Source organism: Chanodichthys erythropterus, chromosome 2, assembly GCF_024489055.1.
Source record: "Chanodichthys erythropterus isolate Z2021 chromosome 2, ASM2448905v1, whole genome shotgun sequence".
Lineage (NCBI taxonomy): Eukaryota > Metazoa > Chordata > Actinopteri > Cypriniformes > Xenocyprididae > Chanodichthys > Chanodichthys erythropterus.
In genome coordinates, this window is record NC_090222.1 from 3,194,750 (window position 1) to 3,211,028 (window position 16,279).

Here is a 16,279-nt window from a genome sequence, read left to right on the forward strand (position 1 = left end):
TAGTTCCCTAAATATCTTGCATGTTGTAAATGGGGTTAAGCCGTGTTCCTCTTGAGGCCTGTTGACATGGATCAGTCTTCTAGGGATCATGGGTGTTTGTTATCTGTGTGTGCTTTAAAGGGAAGTGGTGCAAAAATTGCTATTATGTGAGAAATTAATTGCTAGGCTATAGATGTTTAAAAACCATGTCTGTTCTCATACAAATTTCAACATCCTTGGCCAGATCGGAAACTTTGTGCGCATGACTGGTGTTAGATTAGTGACATTTCAGAACTCTTTAGCAACTTTTTTTTTTTTCTTTTCCCCAAGAAATGACCAGTGACTCTTTTTACCTGCTTGTCAACTTGTCTCACTCACTCTGTCATACTCTATTAATGCATTTCTATAACAGAATTGGTAACAAACTTTCTCTTGTGAAGCTGCATCTAGTAGGAGATGATTTGGAGTTCAAAATGAATGCCATATCGAGCAAAAATACAGACTGAATCTTCTACACTAGACAGTGAACCCATGTTCTAGTTATAAAGTATTTTTATTGCCACGTTGCACTAATTTCCCATGTAAATTGTCTGTATAAACAGATTCTTTTTAAATGACTTTTGGTGCAATAAACAATCCTCAGTTTGTCTTCCTTTTCCTCACTCAATACACACTTTTCTTGTTCAAGACAATTCAAGAAAGTTTATTTTAAAATATTGATACTTTAAAATGAAAATAAAACAAGCTTTTAAATGCATACTCGATCTAATAAAATGTAATTACAGCAATATGTTTGCTTGAATACATTTGATATGATTTATGTGTGTAGATATAAACACAAAATTGCATACATGACTACATATCTCAAGTGTATTGTATTTATAGGGTATAGGATTAGGATTAACTGTGTAGGAAAAGGTACATAATCGAATTATTCTATTATAAGGCATGCATAAAAGAGTATACAATACAAAAAGACTATACAAATCAATAATGATACACACCATATCCCGGATATACAGGTGCTGGTCATATAATTAGAATATCATCAAAAAGTTGATTTATTTCACTAATTCCATTCAAAAAGTGAAACTTGTATATTGTATTCATTCATTACACACAGACTGATATATTTCAAATGTTTATTTCTTTTCATTTTGATGATTATAAGTGACAACTAAGGAAAATCCCAAATTCAGTATCTCAGAAAATTAGAATATTACTTAAGACCAATACAAAGAAAGGATTTTTAGAAATCTTGGCCAACTGAAAAGTATGAGCATGTACAGCACTCAATACTTAGTTGGGGCTACTTTTGCCTGAATTTCTGCAGCAATGTGGCGTGGCATGGAGTCCATCAGTCTGTGGCACTGCTCAGGTGTTATGAGAGCCCAGGTTGTGGCCTTCAGCTCTTCTGCATTGTTGGGTCTGGCATATCGCATCTTCCTCTTCACAATGAAACCCATGTCTTGCATTCTTCTGTGCGTAGTGGTTCTTGAAGCACTGACTCTGGCTGGAGTCCACTCTTTGTGAATCTCCCCCACATTTTTGAATGGGTTTTGTTTCACAATCCTCTCCAGGGTGCGGTTATCCCTATTGCTTGTACACTTTTTTCTACCACATCTTTTCCTTCCCTTTGCCTCTCTATTAATGTGCTTGGACACCGAGCTCTGTGAACAGCCAGCCTCTTTTGCAATGACCTTTTGTGTCTTTCCCTCCTTGTGCAGGGTGTCAATGGTCGTCTTTTGGACAACTGTCAAGTCAGCAGTCTTCTGGTGTAGCCTACAGAACTAGCCTGAGAGACCATTTAAAGGCCTTTGCAGGTGTTTTGAGATAATTAGCTGATTAGAGTGTGGCACCAGGTGTCTTCAATATTGAACCTTTTTCACAATATTCTAATTTTTTGAGATACTGAATTTGGGATTTTCCTTAGTTGTCAGTTATAATCATCAAAATTAAAAGAAATAAACATTTGAAATATATCAGTCTGTGTTTAATGAATGAATATAATATACAAGTTTCACTTTTTGGGTTGGGGGGGGGGGGGTTTGATGGATTATTCCTTAAATATAATGAACAATTGTGTGTATGATTGGTTCAAATGTCAGTATTTATAGAAATGAGCTTCCATTTGTGTAAATGAACATCTCATTTAGGATTTTCATGGTCCATAGTCTTTCCAGGTTTCTTTGTTCATTTTAACTGACCAGTGAGATGACCAGTGGACTTGAGTTTTTACTTTCATCATTATCGGCTGGATTAAAGTATGGATAGAGTTTCTCAGTGAAAGTCTGGACAGTGAAAGAGTAGATATGAAAGCCGGAGACCACGTCATAAAAAGAGACCAGACCCTCCTCATAATCCACAAACACTCCCACCTTCTCAGGAGTTTCTCCCTGAGGGAACGAGACAGATGGATTATCATAAACTATATATTCATTGTCATCAGTCAGACCCAGAATCCAGACTCCATCCTCAGGACTCAGTGTGATCCCCCCCTTCTTGTCAATGGATTCTCTGGCCACTCCTAAACCCCACTCAGTCTTTCCCTTCACCTGCACCTCATAGTAAAATCTCCCTGAACTGAATCCCTCCTTTGCCAGAACACAAAGACCCTCATAAAATCTCTTTGGGTTTTCTGGGACGTTCTGCTCAGTGTCTCCATGACTGACTTGTTTTCCATTATCAGACAGGATGAGATATGGATTTGCTGTATCAGGATCCAGAGTCACATCCACTGAGAGAGATCAGACATTATCAATCAACTTTGGAACAATTAAATAAAGAATTGAAGTGTTTTGAGGGAAAAAAATGGTGTCATCACACTGTACCTGCATACTTTTGAGCCCACTTCAACCCTGTGTGCACAGATGACAATATAATGATGAATTATATATAGGAATATTTTAGATTAACAGTAGGTATATCTATTAACAGCATCAGTGGCATATAAAATATTGCTCATCCCTTAGTTTATAAAACAGAATACAGAATGAGTTTACATTAAATATACTTACAGTGGTGGTAAATGGGGCAAACAGGATTTAAGAGAAGAAAGGTATGAAGCTTATATTTTTTATTAGGGGTGTAACGGTACACAAACATGATGGTTTGGTATGTACCTCGGTTTTGAAGTCACGGTTCGGAACGGGTTTGGTACAGCAGGGTGAGAAAACTTTTTTTTTATTAAACTGATTTATTTACTGAACAAACTGTGTCTTTCAATTTTAATACATTTTCAAATAATTCAAATAATAAAAATTGTATGTAAACATTTTTTAATGCAGTTTTTGCATTAACTTCTATATCTAATATGTTTCTCCAATTCGTTGTTGAAATATAATCATTTACACAGTGGCTGTCAACTTGTTTTCATGACGGATTTGTTTAAACACATTAAATAATTAAGACATCAATTACAAGTAAAATATAAGTAATATATTTGCAAATATACTGCATATTTAGCAAAAGAAGTCATTTCTCTAGCGTACTAACAAGCTATGGACACTAAATGCTTTTCTGAGGTAAATGTAGCCCAATACTACGTGACATACTGTTTACAAATTGTTTTATTGGCGTCTTTCCGTGGTTGAAACACTGATTGAGCGATTACACGAGATATGATATGTTTCAGTAAGTTGTACTGTATCTTTCAACATACCTTCTGATGTTCATTCATGTTAATTCTGTAGTAGTGAAGAGGAAGGGATGATCGCGTTCACTTGCACTCAGCACTGCCATTTGAACTGAGGCGCCTATACAGCGATCGGTTACGCCACATCAAAAGCATCAAAATGGCATTTATTGTTTGAATTTCTTGATAAAATGGGCAGAATCTGAACGATGACACTGTTTCATATCGAAAGTAACAAAACAGAGCTTATTGCGATTATTGGTGGTTAATGCTGGTTAAAAGTGGTTAGGCTACAATGCATTACCGTGCATGCCCCCTTCTAAATTGTAGTGTGGATTGCCTGTAACCGACTGTATTCGACATCACAGGACTGTATTCACTGAACTGTGATGTCCGTGCCGTGACGTTTCAGGATGAATACATGTACCATTACACCCCTAATTTTTTTCAAAGCTCTATCAATGATTCAGTAAAAAATATTGTTATTTGAGCTGTAAAGTGTCTAAACTGTCCTTGTGATGGGTAACTTTTTTTTAGACAGATTATAGTTTTTTTTATAGTTTGTACACAGATAGTTACATTCTGTCCTTGTCATTAAGTAATACTGATTTAACTTGAGTTAACATGGATTGAACTTTACAGTGTGATCATTTACAAACTGATCTTAAATTGGAATCCAGAATATTCCTTGCAAAAAAATGTCTTAGTTACTGACAAAAATATCTACTGTGTTTGATAATCACATACCAGTTTGACTGAGTTTTTCATTTAATGTCTCATGAGTTTTCTTCAGTTGTGTCAGAGCTCTATGCAGCGAGTTCACATTCACATCAGAGTCAATCCTGATCTCAGACCAGTTCTTGGTGTGTGGATAACTGCACAGGGGTGAGTACATCTACAGCAGGAGAGGTGACTTTTAAATATATTATTTTTTTATATTAAAAGTTAATATGTTTTACACAGTACCTTTCTAATACTTAATTTTTCAAATTTGACTTTATTACAGTTTAATTAACTTTTGTACTATCTATAAAAGACCATCAGCTTATCAGGTTTGGGTACAGTATTTGCCCTGTAATATTCTACATTATGACTGATGAGACAGATTTTCATATACCTGTAGAAGGTGCAGATGATCGTCAGTGTGTAAGAGCTGCTCCAGCTCAGAGTTTCTCTTCCTCAGCTCAGTGATTTCCTGCTGCAACTTGGTAATGAGATCTTCAGCCCGTTTCTCTGCTGCTTTCTGCTGTTCCTCCATCATCTTCAGCAGCTCAGACTGACATCTCTCAAAGGAGCGGATCAGGTCAGCGAAGAGCTCAAAACTGGATGATTTCTCTTCCTCTGTGTTTCTCTATGAGTTCAATTAGTAAATTCATCTTTTAAGTATTACCATGTATATTTAAATGGTTCAATCAAAAATATAAATTATGTAATCAAACAGACCTCATATTATTTTAAATGTTTTTTACCCATATAATATTATTTAATTTTATCCATTTAATTGAGAATGTCTAGGTTACTAATGTAGCATAAACGTTACGTTACGTCAGAATGACTTACAAATTGGGATCTGGCCTGAGAGGCAATCACCTTCGAGTGGTAACAAGACAGGCCAATGGACATTCACAAGTTCACACTTACAAATAAGTCAAGATAGAAAATGATATGTGTGTTTGGCGAGCTGTCCAAAGAGAAGGCTCCGAGCTTGGTATTTGGCCTGAACCCAGAGCCCTCACCCCAAAAACGCTTGCCTTGGGACTGGTACGCCAAGATGATGGCATCTACTATCCAGTGCACCAAACTCTGTTTGGAGACAGCCTTTCCCTTCTGCTTGTCTCCAAAGCAGACAAAGAGCTGTTCTGAGGTCCTGAAGCTTTGATTGCAGTCCATGTACAAGCACAAGATGCGAATGGAACACAGCAACGGCTGGGTCTGCCTTCTCAGGGGGTAGCGCTAACATGTTCACCACCAGGTCCCTGAAGGCAGTGGTGGGAAATTTTGGTGTTAGGATTACATTAGATTTGTCTGGCCCAAATTCCAGGCACTATTCACTGACCGAAAATGCCTGCAGGTCCCCCACCCTCTGTTGGATGTTAGCGCAGTCAGGAGCACTGTCTTAAGAGAAAGGATCTAAATCTCAACTGACTGCAGAGGCTCAGTGGGTGCACTCTGTAGGGCCATTAGGACCACAGAGAGGTCCCAAGAAGGGATGAGGTGAGGTCAAAGAGGATTCAACCTCCTCATGCCCCTCAGGAACCTGATTTTCAGGTCATGCTTTCCCACAGGTTTATAGACTACTGCATCAGGATGTGCAGCAATAGTGGCAACATACAGTTTCAATGTGGAGGGAGACAGCCTTCACTCCAACCCATCTTGCAGGAAAGAAAGCACTTCTCTGATGGGGCATTTACGGGGGTTTTCTCATTGAGAAGTACCTTCAGTAGGTCACTTAAGCCCTCCACATCCCGTCCAGATACCATACCTGGAGGTTCCAGAGGTCTGGACACGGGCACCAAATGGATCTACTTTCTCAGGGGAATCTGCCAAGGAGGAGCTGTTGTGAGGAGCATCAGGTCTGAAAACCAGGTCCGGGTGGGCCAGTAAGGCTCAACCATCAAGACCTGCTCCTTGTCCTCCCTGACCTTGCACAGGGTCTGTGCAAGTAGGCACACTGTGTGAAATGCATTCTTGGATCCTCTCAGTCAGTGAATAAAAAACTGGCAATAGGGCAAGTCCAGAGAGGCAAACAGGCCTACCTGCGTGTCTCTGAAGCATCTCCTGATCAGCTGGACCACCTGGGAGTGGAGTCGCCACTCTTCTGGGAGCGTGAGCTGTTGTGGGAGCACATGGGCTGCATAATTGAGCTTGCCCAGAATGTGAATAGCACAAAGTCACTTCTGACTCCTGAGGAGGAGATGGCAAGAAAGTTGCGACATACGACTGGAGCACAGACCACCCTGTCAGTTGAAGTATGCAATGATTGATATATTGTCTGTCCAGAGCAGCATGTGTTTGTCCTGCAGCAATGGTTGAAACCGACGCATGGCAAGCAGTGCTGCTAGCAATTGATATGCCACTGCAGTCGAGGTCCTTTCCAGGAGCCAGAGGTTGCGTATCCATTGCATACATCACCCTAGCCTTTGGAGGCTTCTGTTAAGACACCCCATCTAACTGAGGTGCCTGAGCACCAGATCCCTGTGTTTGCATAACTGATCTTGCAACTGGGCCATAATTTCAGGATAGTTAAAGATGTGGTTACTCACCTACCTTAGCGGGGAGAAGGCAGCCTCCATGACCTTTGTGAATATGCGGTGTGACAGGGACTGCCAAAAGGAAGGTCTTTATACTGATTTGCCCACCACTCGAACGGTCTGTGTCAAGGTATGATCGAGACATGAAAGTATGTGTCCTTCAGGTCAATCACAAAGTGTTTGCAGGCTGCCTTTATACCCGTATGTACGGGAAGCGGCTTGCAATGCAAACTCTCACTCGCCAATGTCTGGGCCAATTGCCTGTTTTGTTTCCACTCAAGAGTGATTGGGCTCACAGCCGAGATCCCAGTTCATCAGTAATTCTGACATAACTTTGAATGTGACTGACTGATAGGAAACCTCAGATTGAAATATTATTATGCATTACCAGTTTTACATTATTTTAACTTCCACTCACTTTTCTAAGTTCCACTGAGTGCTGGATCTCTTGAATCTTCTTTATTCTGTCCTGGATCATTTGATGAACGTTTGTCTGTGTCTGAACCAGCTGATTCTACATAATGAGAAAAAACAGTTAAGCCGGACTCACACTATAAGAGTTTATAATCCTAACCGATTGTAAAATCTAGTTGCAGCACACACATGAGATTTTATTCTTGCAAATTTCAAACATGCACACACTACAAGATTTGAAAATTGTAGCGCAGCACACACTACAGGATATTATTAAGATTATCATGCCCAGAGGAGTACTTCACGTGATCTCATGGGGAAGCAGATGTAAATATATAAACATAGCAGACCATCACTAACATCTCAACTGGTAATGTTTACATTTGCTAGCAGCTTTTAGCAGTATGCTAGCAGTATGTTCTAAACCATAGCAATTTCTCCCGAGCAATTTCTGCCATCTCCGCTGTCCAACGGAACCATACAGCAGCTGGTTTTGCAGTCGTGATTTCAAAAGCATTCTCATTCACTTCTCTCATTGGCTGTTGTTATAGAACTGACATAATCTTCCCAAATTAAAATCATAAATATCAAATGTTTGTGTGAGATTCAATCTGTGAACGCCTCAAATTACCAGATAATCTGCGCCGAACATCGGAACCGATTGAGGTCCTCGACAAGATTTTTTCTCAGATTTTTGGGAAGGCAAAATCGGGGATAAATCGGCCTAAAGCTCCTGTAGTGTGAGCTACAGTGAGAGTCCTTTCAAATCTCCTGCACCACCTCAACACAGAAAAGATACATTTCACAGGGTCTTTAACCCGTATAAACTTTCATTTTATTTATTATTTATTTTGAGATGTAATCGTCGTCGTTCAAAACTTGGTGATTTTAATTAGATATGCAATCTGAACAAGCAAAAATGGACTTCATTTGTAATTCTAAATCATGATTCTGTTTGTTTGCATTTGTTGGGTTCTGGCATGTCAGAGAAGTGACAGTATATAAATTGGTCATTGTCCGCATTGGTTGGCATCTGTGCAGTGTGAATTACAAGTGTGCTGCAAGTTTTCCATCGCCCCCTGGTGGCTGGCTGCAGTATAGGTCTTAAACCCCACCCTCTCCATGTAATCGAATGGGACACGGGGGAAAACTAAAAAAAATTTAATTACACTTCAAATAATTTTTTGTTTCAGAGATGGTTTCTGTCATTTTAGGTAGTTCTCATCACGTATGTTCAAGTGTTCATTTTCCCAGTAAGTTTAGTTTTAGTTAGATTTGATGCTATAAAAACGATAATGTCATAACTGACAGCTGCAGCTAAGATTGTTCTGCAGGAGCGGTAGTGGGACCTTGATGCCGCTGTGAAAGACGTAATCGTCAATGACCGATACTGGGATAGTTTGGTTTAATATTTATCTACATGAAGGAAGCGGTGACGGGCTGTTCATCTTTATTTATAGTCTATGGTGAATTAGCTTTATGACAAGATTTTAAAATATTTACTACTTCAGGGAATATAGTGTATATCATTTCATTAAAAAAAATAAACTCTTAGGTTATAAGGGTTAAAGGGGGGTTAAACCCAAAGTATACTTCGGCCGTCCACGTTCCTCAACAGTCTGCGCTCTGTCCGAGTGATGTAATTTACATCTTTAGGAGGGCCCGCACACACTGTCTCCAATGTCTTTTCGCACTTTTGGCCAAAGGAGTTTACTTTGAAAGGCTTGCGCTCTTGACTGTGCTTGAGACAGAGTGGAACGTGGAAAATGAATTATACCCGGGCCATTAAAATGTTTCGTTTCTAATTCTTGCCTCCTTCTCTCGACTCTCCTCCTCTATAGGAACAGTGTTGTGAGTCCTGTGTTCTCCTTCAGTGCAGAACAGACAAACACACGTCTGATCATCTCTGCAGAACATCTCCAGAGGTCGCTCATGTTTCTGGCATATATAATCCTCCAGATTTTCCACAGCATTGATCAGTGTGTGTTTCTTTAGACGTGGGACCCTGCGATGAGGCTCCAGATGAGAGTCACAGTAAGAGCTTTGACACATCAGGCAGGTCTTTACAGCTTTTTGCTTTCTTTCATCACAGATGTCACAGAACACCTCAGAATCTCCTAGACTGAGCTTCTCCTTAAAGTGCTGCACAACCTCTCTGAGTGTTGTATTAATCTTGAGATCAGGTCTTTTGCTGAATGTTTCTTTACAGAATGGACAGAAGCAGGTCTGTGTGTGCGTCCAGCACTTGATCAGGCAGGTTCTGCAGAAATTGTGTCCACATGGGGTGGTGACTGGATCAATGAACACTTCCAGACAGATGGAGCACTGGAGCTCCTCGTTAAGTGCTGGACCACTGGAGGATGCCATGACTGTCAAAATAATGAGAATACATAATCTACATTGCTCAAAAGAGTTATTTTGACAGTTATTTATGGACATGTTATGGACATGTTGCATGTCAAATACTATTATAACTAAGATAAATGATGTGCCACTGTTTGTATCAAACAATATCTAACCCGCCTCCACCACTAACCCTAACCACACTGAGCCTAAGCTTCACCCTCATGTTGTTCCACACCCATAAGACCTTCGTTCATCTTAAGATATTTTTGATGAAATCCAAGAGGTCTATGATAGAGGTCTGCGCGGGACTGTTTTTTTTGTCCCGCTCCCGCAATGGTTCTATTCCGCACATACCCGCTCCTGCCGAAAATTCACTTTGTGTTCACCCGCTATCCGCATATAGTAATTTTCTTCCCGACCCAACGGGTCCCTCTAAAGATTGTTTCCAGAATCTCGCATTTAAACATCCCCTAAAGAGAGTGATTGAGAATAACGAATAAAAAATGTTGCATATATACAAGATTTGTTATTTGTCTATAATCAGGGGTGCACATTAGAGGTACGCAGGTACGCATGCGCGGTAAAAATAAACTATGCGTACCAGAAAACATGGAGGGAAGCGCTTTTGAGTACCGGTTCACAGGGATATGTTTACTTACTGGATTAGGATTTTTCTCCATCTCTGGTAAGATAGAAATCATGATAATATGCGTGTTCTTTAATTATTAGGTGTGCAACGGATCGCAGTTAATCCGTGATCCATACGGATAAGGTCCAACGGTTCGGCATGCATGTGATTCGTGGATTAACTGCTATATTTAACCATCATAGAGTGAAAGTTTGTAATTTGGACGTGTTTTGTCTCGCCAATTAACACATTCAAACGACTTTAAAAGCGGAAGAAGAGGCAAAAATCGGGACTCGCGAACTGTAATCTGTGCCCCCCGAAACGCGTGCATGATGAGAGTCAGACAGCGCACGAACACCGAATTAATTCTGCTTTCGCGTTTACTTGCGCTTGAAAGGAAACATACACACAAAATAATGTCAAAATACCTGTCTCGGCAAGTATTGTCTCGGTTATGTCATAAGTGAAGTGTTGAGAAAGAAACCGGATGTGTGTCAGTTATTCGGTCCGTGCTTTCCTTCTTAAAGTTAGTAAAAAAAAATAAAAAAAATCATTATCATCATCTACCATGTTCGAGAGAAAAGAAGATAGTGAGGAGAGCAGTCAGGAGGAAAGTGATTAGGACAGCTTTTAGGATGTGTCGTGTAAAGTGTGAGTACCAAGCAAAATCTCCAGGTACTCCCTTGAGAACCAGACCAAAAAAGTTATGTGCACCCCTGTCTATAATGCTGTTAACACCATCCACGCAAGAACAGAATGACGCTGACTGACGACCATTTCAGAACGTCTTATTTCCTCCAAAATCCGATCACAAAGGTTGAATGTTCTCTGAAGCTGTACTCGCACAGACCTCTAATGCAAAGAACATATATAGCCAGGTTTCTCAGGAAAGGGAACTGGGGACTGCGTAAACACTGCCACTGCAGAAAGATTTGTTCACTTCAAGTTCAAGCACAGATGCGCTGATGTCAAAGCATCTCGGGAGCGACCGGGATATTGTAGGACCACCCGCACCCGCCTAATGTACACTATAGTTACCAACCGCAATCCGCCTTTCATTCAAAATTTAATCCCGCGCAGCAAGAAATCTTATTGGTTCCCGTGGGAGAGTCACGGGAATGCAGACCTCTAGTATATGACTCATATAGACAGCAATCTAACCGACACATTCAAGGTTTAGAAAAGTACTAAAGACATTGTTAAAACACCCCAAAACACGGAAGCCTTCACTATGTTACTGCGTCACCTGCGTAAGCATAATAATGACAGGAAAGAGAAGAGATTGTTGAATAAAGTCATTATTTTTGTTTTGTTTTTGTGTACAAAAAGGATTCTCGTCGCTTCATAACATTACGGTTGAACCACTGCAGACACATGACTTGGTTAAATTGCTGCCTATGGATGAATTATATAGGGGGCATGGGACACAAACTAACGCGAGGTTAGTTGTAACACACGTGGTTTAAATACTTCCAAACACGCTAGCATGAAGAAACTTAGCATATTTACTAGTTGCCATATCGACAATATATACAGAAAAAATTGCACCAAAATTCAGAAATCTTTGGAAGATATCACTGAACATTTATTTAACAATAGCAAAAGTAAATTTCGTACTTAAGCTAATTTTTCATCTGTATTTTTTGTGTTTATTTAAAATTAGACAAATCTGATATTATTTTAATCTCCAATCTGCAGTTTGGGTGCTTCACTAACTAGCAGAAGACACTAACCAGGTTTAAAGTCCAGTGGCGCAGATAGCGTTGTTGTAACACTGCGTTACAATGTGCCCCACTATTAGAACTATTCTATACAGTTACGATACAACTGGCATAATCAACTTTTATGAATGTCTGTTGAGAAACCAATGGGAAAAGGTGAATAAAGACTGAGAGGAAGAACCTGAGCATTCAGAAAATATTATTTCAAGAAATTTACAGCATTTGTACTGTCTCGTCTATTTATCTCGTGTTCTGTGAGAGTGTTCACTGTCAAACCACAAAATTATTTAAATTTGAATTTCTAAAAAAATGCAATATTTTATATGAAAAAAGTAATAATTCTTTTATTGACAAAATATTTTAGTTTGTCATGTTTTTTGTTTTGTTTTTTTTTAAATTAATTCAGATAACATTTTTAGCTGTCATATGGTCATGTTACAACGTGCCCCATCACCTGTTACAATGTGCCACACCTATGGGGCATGTTGTCACATTTCCCTTCCCTTCTTTCGGGGTAATTAAAGAAAAAAGTATACACTGTATTAATGAAAAAAGCCACATATTTGTACCAGACATGTGTGAAATTAATGTGGAACAAAAGAAATTACCTGAACCCTAAGTAGATTTACACAAACTGAGAAAGTCAAAAAGCATTAGGTTGTGCCCCCGCTCTCCCCTTACCTCTCGGATTTCATCAAAAAATATCTTAATTTGTGTCCTGAAGATGAACGAAGGTCATACGGGTGAGTGTGAGTAATTAATGACAGAAATTTTCATTGTTGGGTGAATTAACCCTTGAACCTCTGGTCTGAGACTTCTGGTCTGTCATTTCGGATGGCACTGTGGCAGTTGGGTACTATTGAGTGGTAAAAAAACTGAAGAAACTAAATACAGAAAGATATGCCTCTAGGAGCCACAGTAGGGGAAAGTGGGGTGAGTTGTGCCAGTCTTTACTCAAAGTGACTTTAAAGTGTGGCCACGGCAGTAACGCCTTCAACTTAAGAATGTACATTTCAGGATGTGGTGCATCCCTGAGAACAATAACTTTGGATCTGAAATAAATTGTTTCAGAAATATAGCTTTTGGGAAAAAAGTGGTCTCGTGGCACAACTTGCCTCTGGTGCGGGGTAAGTTGTGCCTTTGGGCATAATATGTTGGGGTAAATTGTGCCAGTCATTTGTGAAGTAAAACAGAACATTTGAATGTAATGAACTGTAATGCTATATAAAAAGCAAGACAAATTCAATATAAAAATACTAATTTAAGGTTTTTCTTTAGATATTTTCACCCTATTAAACTGTTGGAATAAGTCATATTTTGTTGTTTTTGGAAAAACACAATATATGATATTTGTGAATCATTTCAGGCAAAAAGGCTTTGGCAATAGATGCCTGTTGACATACATAGAACGCTGTCTGTCAGTAACATATAAGAATATACCGCGTTCCAAATTATAATGCAAGTGACAAATCAGTAAGATTTCAGTAGAATAAACATTCAGATTTTAGTTTTTCTAAGAAAATGTTTGTTTGTTTATTTATCCATGTCTTTTTAGATAACTGGTATCAATCTCAGACAAAATAATTTGCCAGATCTATGGAAACCCTACTTAGAGGTTGTTCCACATTATTAAGCAAGTCACAGTTCTCATGCAATATGGGGAGGAAGAAAGATCTTTCTGAAGATGAAAATACCTGTTTGCTTCTCAACACTGGCTTTTTTTATAGCTGCCCTTTTAATACAATAGATTTTTTTGACAGGAACTTTCCTTAATAAGCCTTTATTTGACCGAGTTCTGCTGTGCTCTAAATCACTCACAAATCTTATGATAATTTGATAATCTCCATTCAGTTTTCACACAATATTAGTTGTTTTCATGCCTTTTGCACAACATTGCACCATTTCATGCTTTTCATCTTCAGAAAGTGCATTTTATAAGTGTGTGGCATGATGGGTTTTGGTCTAAAATCAAGAATGTCACATAGTTTAACTGCTAAAATGTAAGATACAATGTACAATTACAAATTAATAATATGTTGAAAATAAGCATAAGTGGGGGTGAGTTGTGTTACTGGCACAACTTAACCCAGGCCCTTTGGCAAAAATCACCCCGGACCCACAAGTTTGAAAAACTATCATGATCCAGCAGTTAAGAGCTAAGATCATGCTAACTGTATAGACTCATTGTGTAGCCTGCTAAAGCACTCAAACATGTGTGAAATGTTTTCAAACTTGTCTATACTTGTTCAGACGCTACAATCTAAAAACCTTGATCATAGAAATTTTACTTTGAAAGGAAAAAAACTTTTTTTGAGCTAAAATGTGCTTTCCTCTAATGCCACGTGTCTCTCTTCTTTGGAGGATGAGTAAAATGGAAATTATGTTACCATACTATAGTATGGTAAACAAATTATGTTAAAATTATGTGGTCACATGACCAATTTCTTCTATGGTTTTCCAGAAACAATGGGTGGAACTACTTCCCCCTGGCACAAATCACCTTACTCTCCCCTACAGCAAATGTAACAGGTTTTTTTTTTTTTTTTTTTTTGTACAGCATTTTAACACCATAATGAAAAGATCTTTTATAAAAGACAACACATAAAATGATGAGGTGTCATTTTCACTGAACTTTGCTTATTTTGTCTGCAGTTCACATGAACACAGTTCACAGTTTATATGAACACATTTAATTTTACCAACATTCTTATGCTTCATGCTATTAAACTAGAGAACTTGCATTTCCATCGCTTACCTGTGAGTGAATATCAGATTTGACTGTTAATTTCAGAGCAGAAACGTGTGAAGAAGTTTCCAGTTCCAGTTTCACTTTCACTTAAGTCACCCGCAGTGATGTCATACGCTCTGCCCATAATCATAAATATTAAACAGTTCCTAATTCATCCCTGTGAATCTCCATTTCAACGGTTATTTTAGCAGTCCGTCTGAGGGAAATCTGATTTATCAGATACATAGGCTGAGTGTTGCTTGTTACACAAATTATTATTAGTCTATGCCAAATTTATTAAATTCTCGTCAACAATAGTATCTCAGTGCAGACCCGTCGGTAAAATAGGCTAACACAAAAAAGAAAGAAAGAAAGAAAGAAAGAAAGAAAGAAAGAAAGAAAGCTCACAGGAATGTTGAGTTTGTTGTGGCAGAAACACTATAATCAGGCTTCTTTTTTTTGTATTTTATAGACTTGGGCACTTGTGAGTAACTGTTCTTTGTTTATGTCACGATCACTGTCAGTTCCTGTCAGCTCCTGGACTACATTTCCCATAATCCTCCCTGCCAGTCACATGTTCACATCCCACACCAATCACCAATTGCCACATACACCTGTAGCTTGTTATCTGGACTATAAAGGACTCACTCACACATCACTGGATCGTGAAGTCTTGTTTACCTTGTGTTACATTTCTAAGCATTATTATCTTGTCTGCCTGCCTGTTACCTGTTATCGACCCGTTGCTACCCGTCCTGATCCTTGCCTTGTCTGCTGTTCTGTGTATGATATCTGCCTGCCTTGATATACTGCCTGTATCCTGACTACGACTCTGCCTGTCCCTTGCTGTTCCTGTTTGCTCCTGATTGACCCTGCCTGTATGACCACGCTCACATTTAATAAAGCTGCATACGGATCTTACCAATACGGAGTCCCGTATTGTTACAGTTTACATTAGTTCAAAGTTGATGTTTTTTATTTAGCCTATGCTTTTTTTTCCCCTGCTAGATTTAATGTAAAAGAATGAACTTGACAGATACATCATTCAAAATGTCAATTTTTGACTTGTTTTATTCTAAAAATCTGATAGTAACAGTAATTTATTAATTTGTATATAAAAATAAAATACCCGAATTGATGCCTTTTAATATGAAATATAAGCCTCAGCCGCAGCCATTGAGGAAAAAATCTCAGCTCTCGCATGCATTTGTTAGGTGCTGTTTTCACTCCATACACTTTTGAAGTTTCACGCACATTTGGAGAAATATTGATGAATTTTCAAATTTCTAGAGATAAAATTTATTCCGTTTTTGTGTGAAATAAGGCGATGCGCGCTAAACACTCATGTAATGTCTTTTTCATTCATACTGGAAGACTCGCGCAGAAAGTCCACAAATTAGACTTTTTTTCTCTTTTTTTTTGTTAATGCCAAAAGATTTAGATGAATTGTAACAAGTACACACATGTACAATAAGAACAATAGAAAACAAGACATATATCACAAGAAAAATAAAATAAACAAGAGCCAGAGTGGAAATAAATAAAACAAGGTTAAACACTGAAAGCAATGTTTTACTT

The 16,279-nt window shown here is 38.6% G+C and overlaps 1 protein-coding gene across 1 annotated transcript; it reads right to left on the reverse strand.

The window, feature by feature from the left end:
* Window positions 1–2,076: 2,076 nt before the first annotated feature.
* LOC137024297 (E3 ubiquitin-protein ligase TRIM39-like) lies at window positions 2,077–14,786 on the reverse strand. The gene is made up of 7 exons (XM_067391664.1): window positions 14,729–14,786; window positions 9,091–9,647; window positions 7,283–7,378; window positions 4,731–4,964; window positions 4,361–4,508; window positions 2,811–2,837; window positions 2,077–2,716 (listed from the first exon to the last, which is right to left on the reverse strand). Exons 2-7 carry the CDS (start codon window positions 9,643–9,645, stop codon window positions 2,178–2,180), a joined length of 1,599 nt encoding a protein of 532 aa, XP_067247765.1. The 5' UTR covers window positions 9,646–9,647; window positions 14,729–14,786; the 3' UTR covers window positions 2,077–2,177.
* Window positions 14,787–16,279: the final 1,493 nt, after the last annotated feature.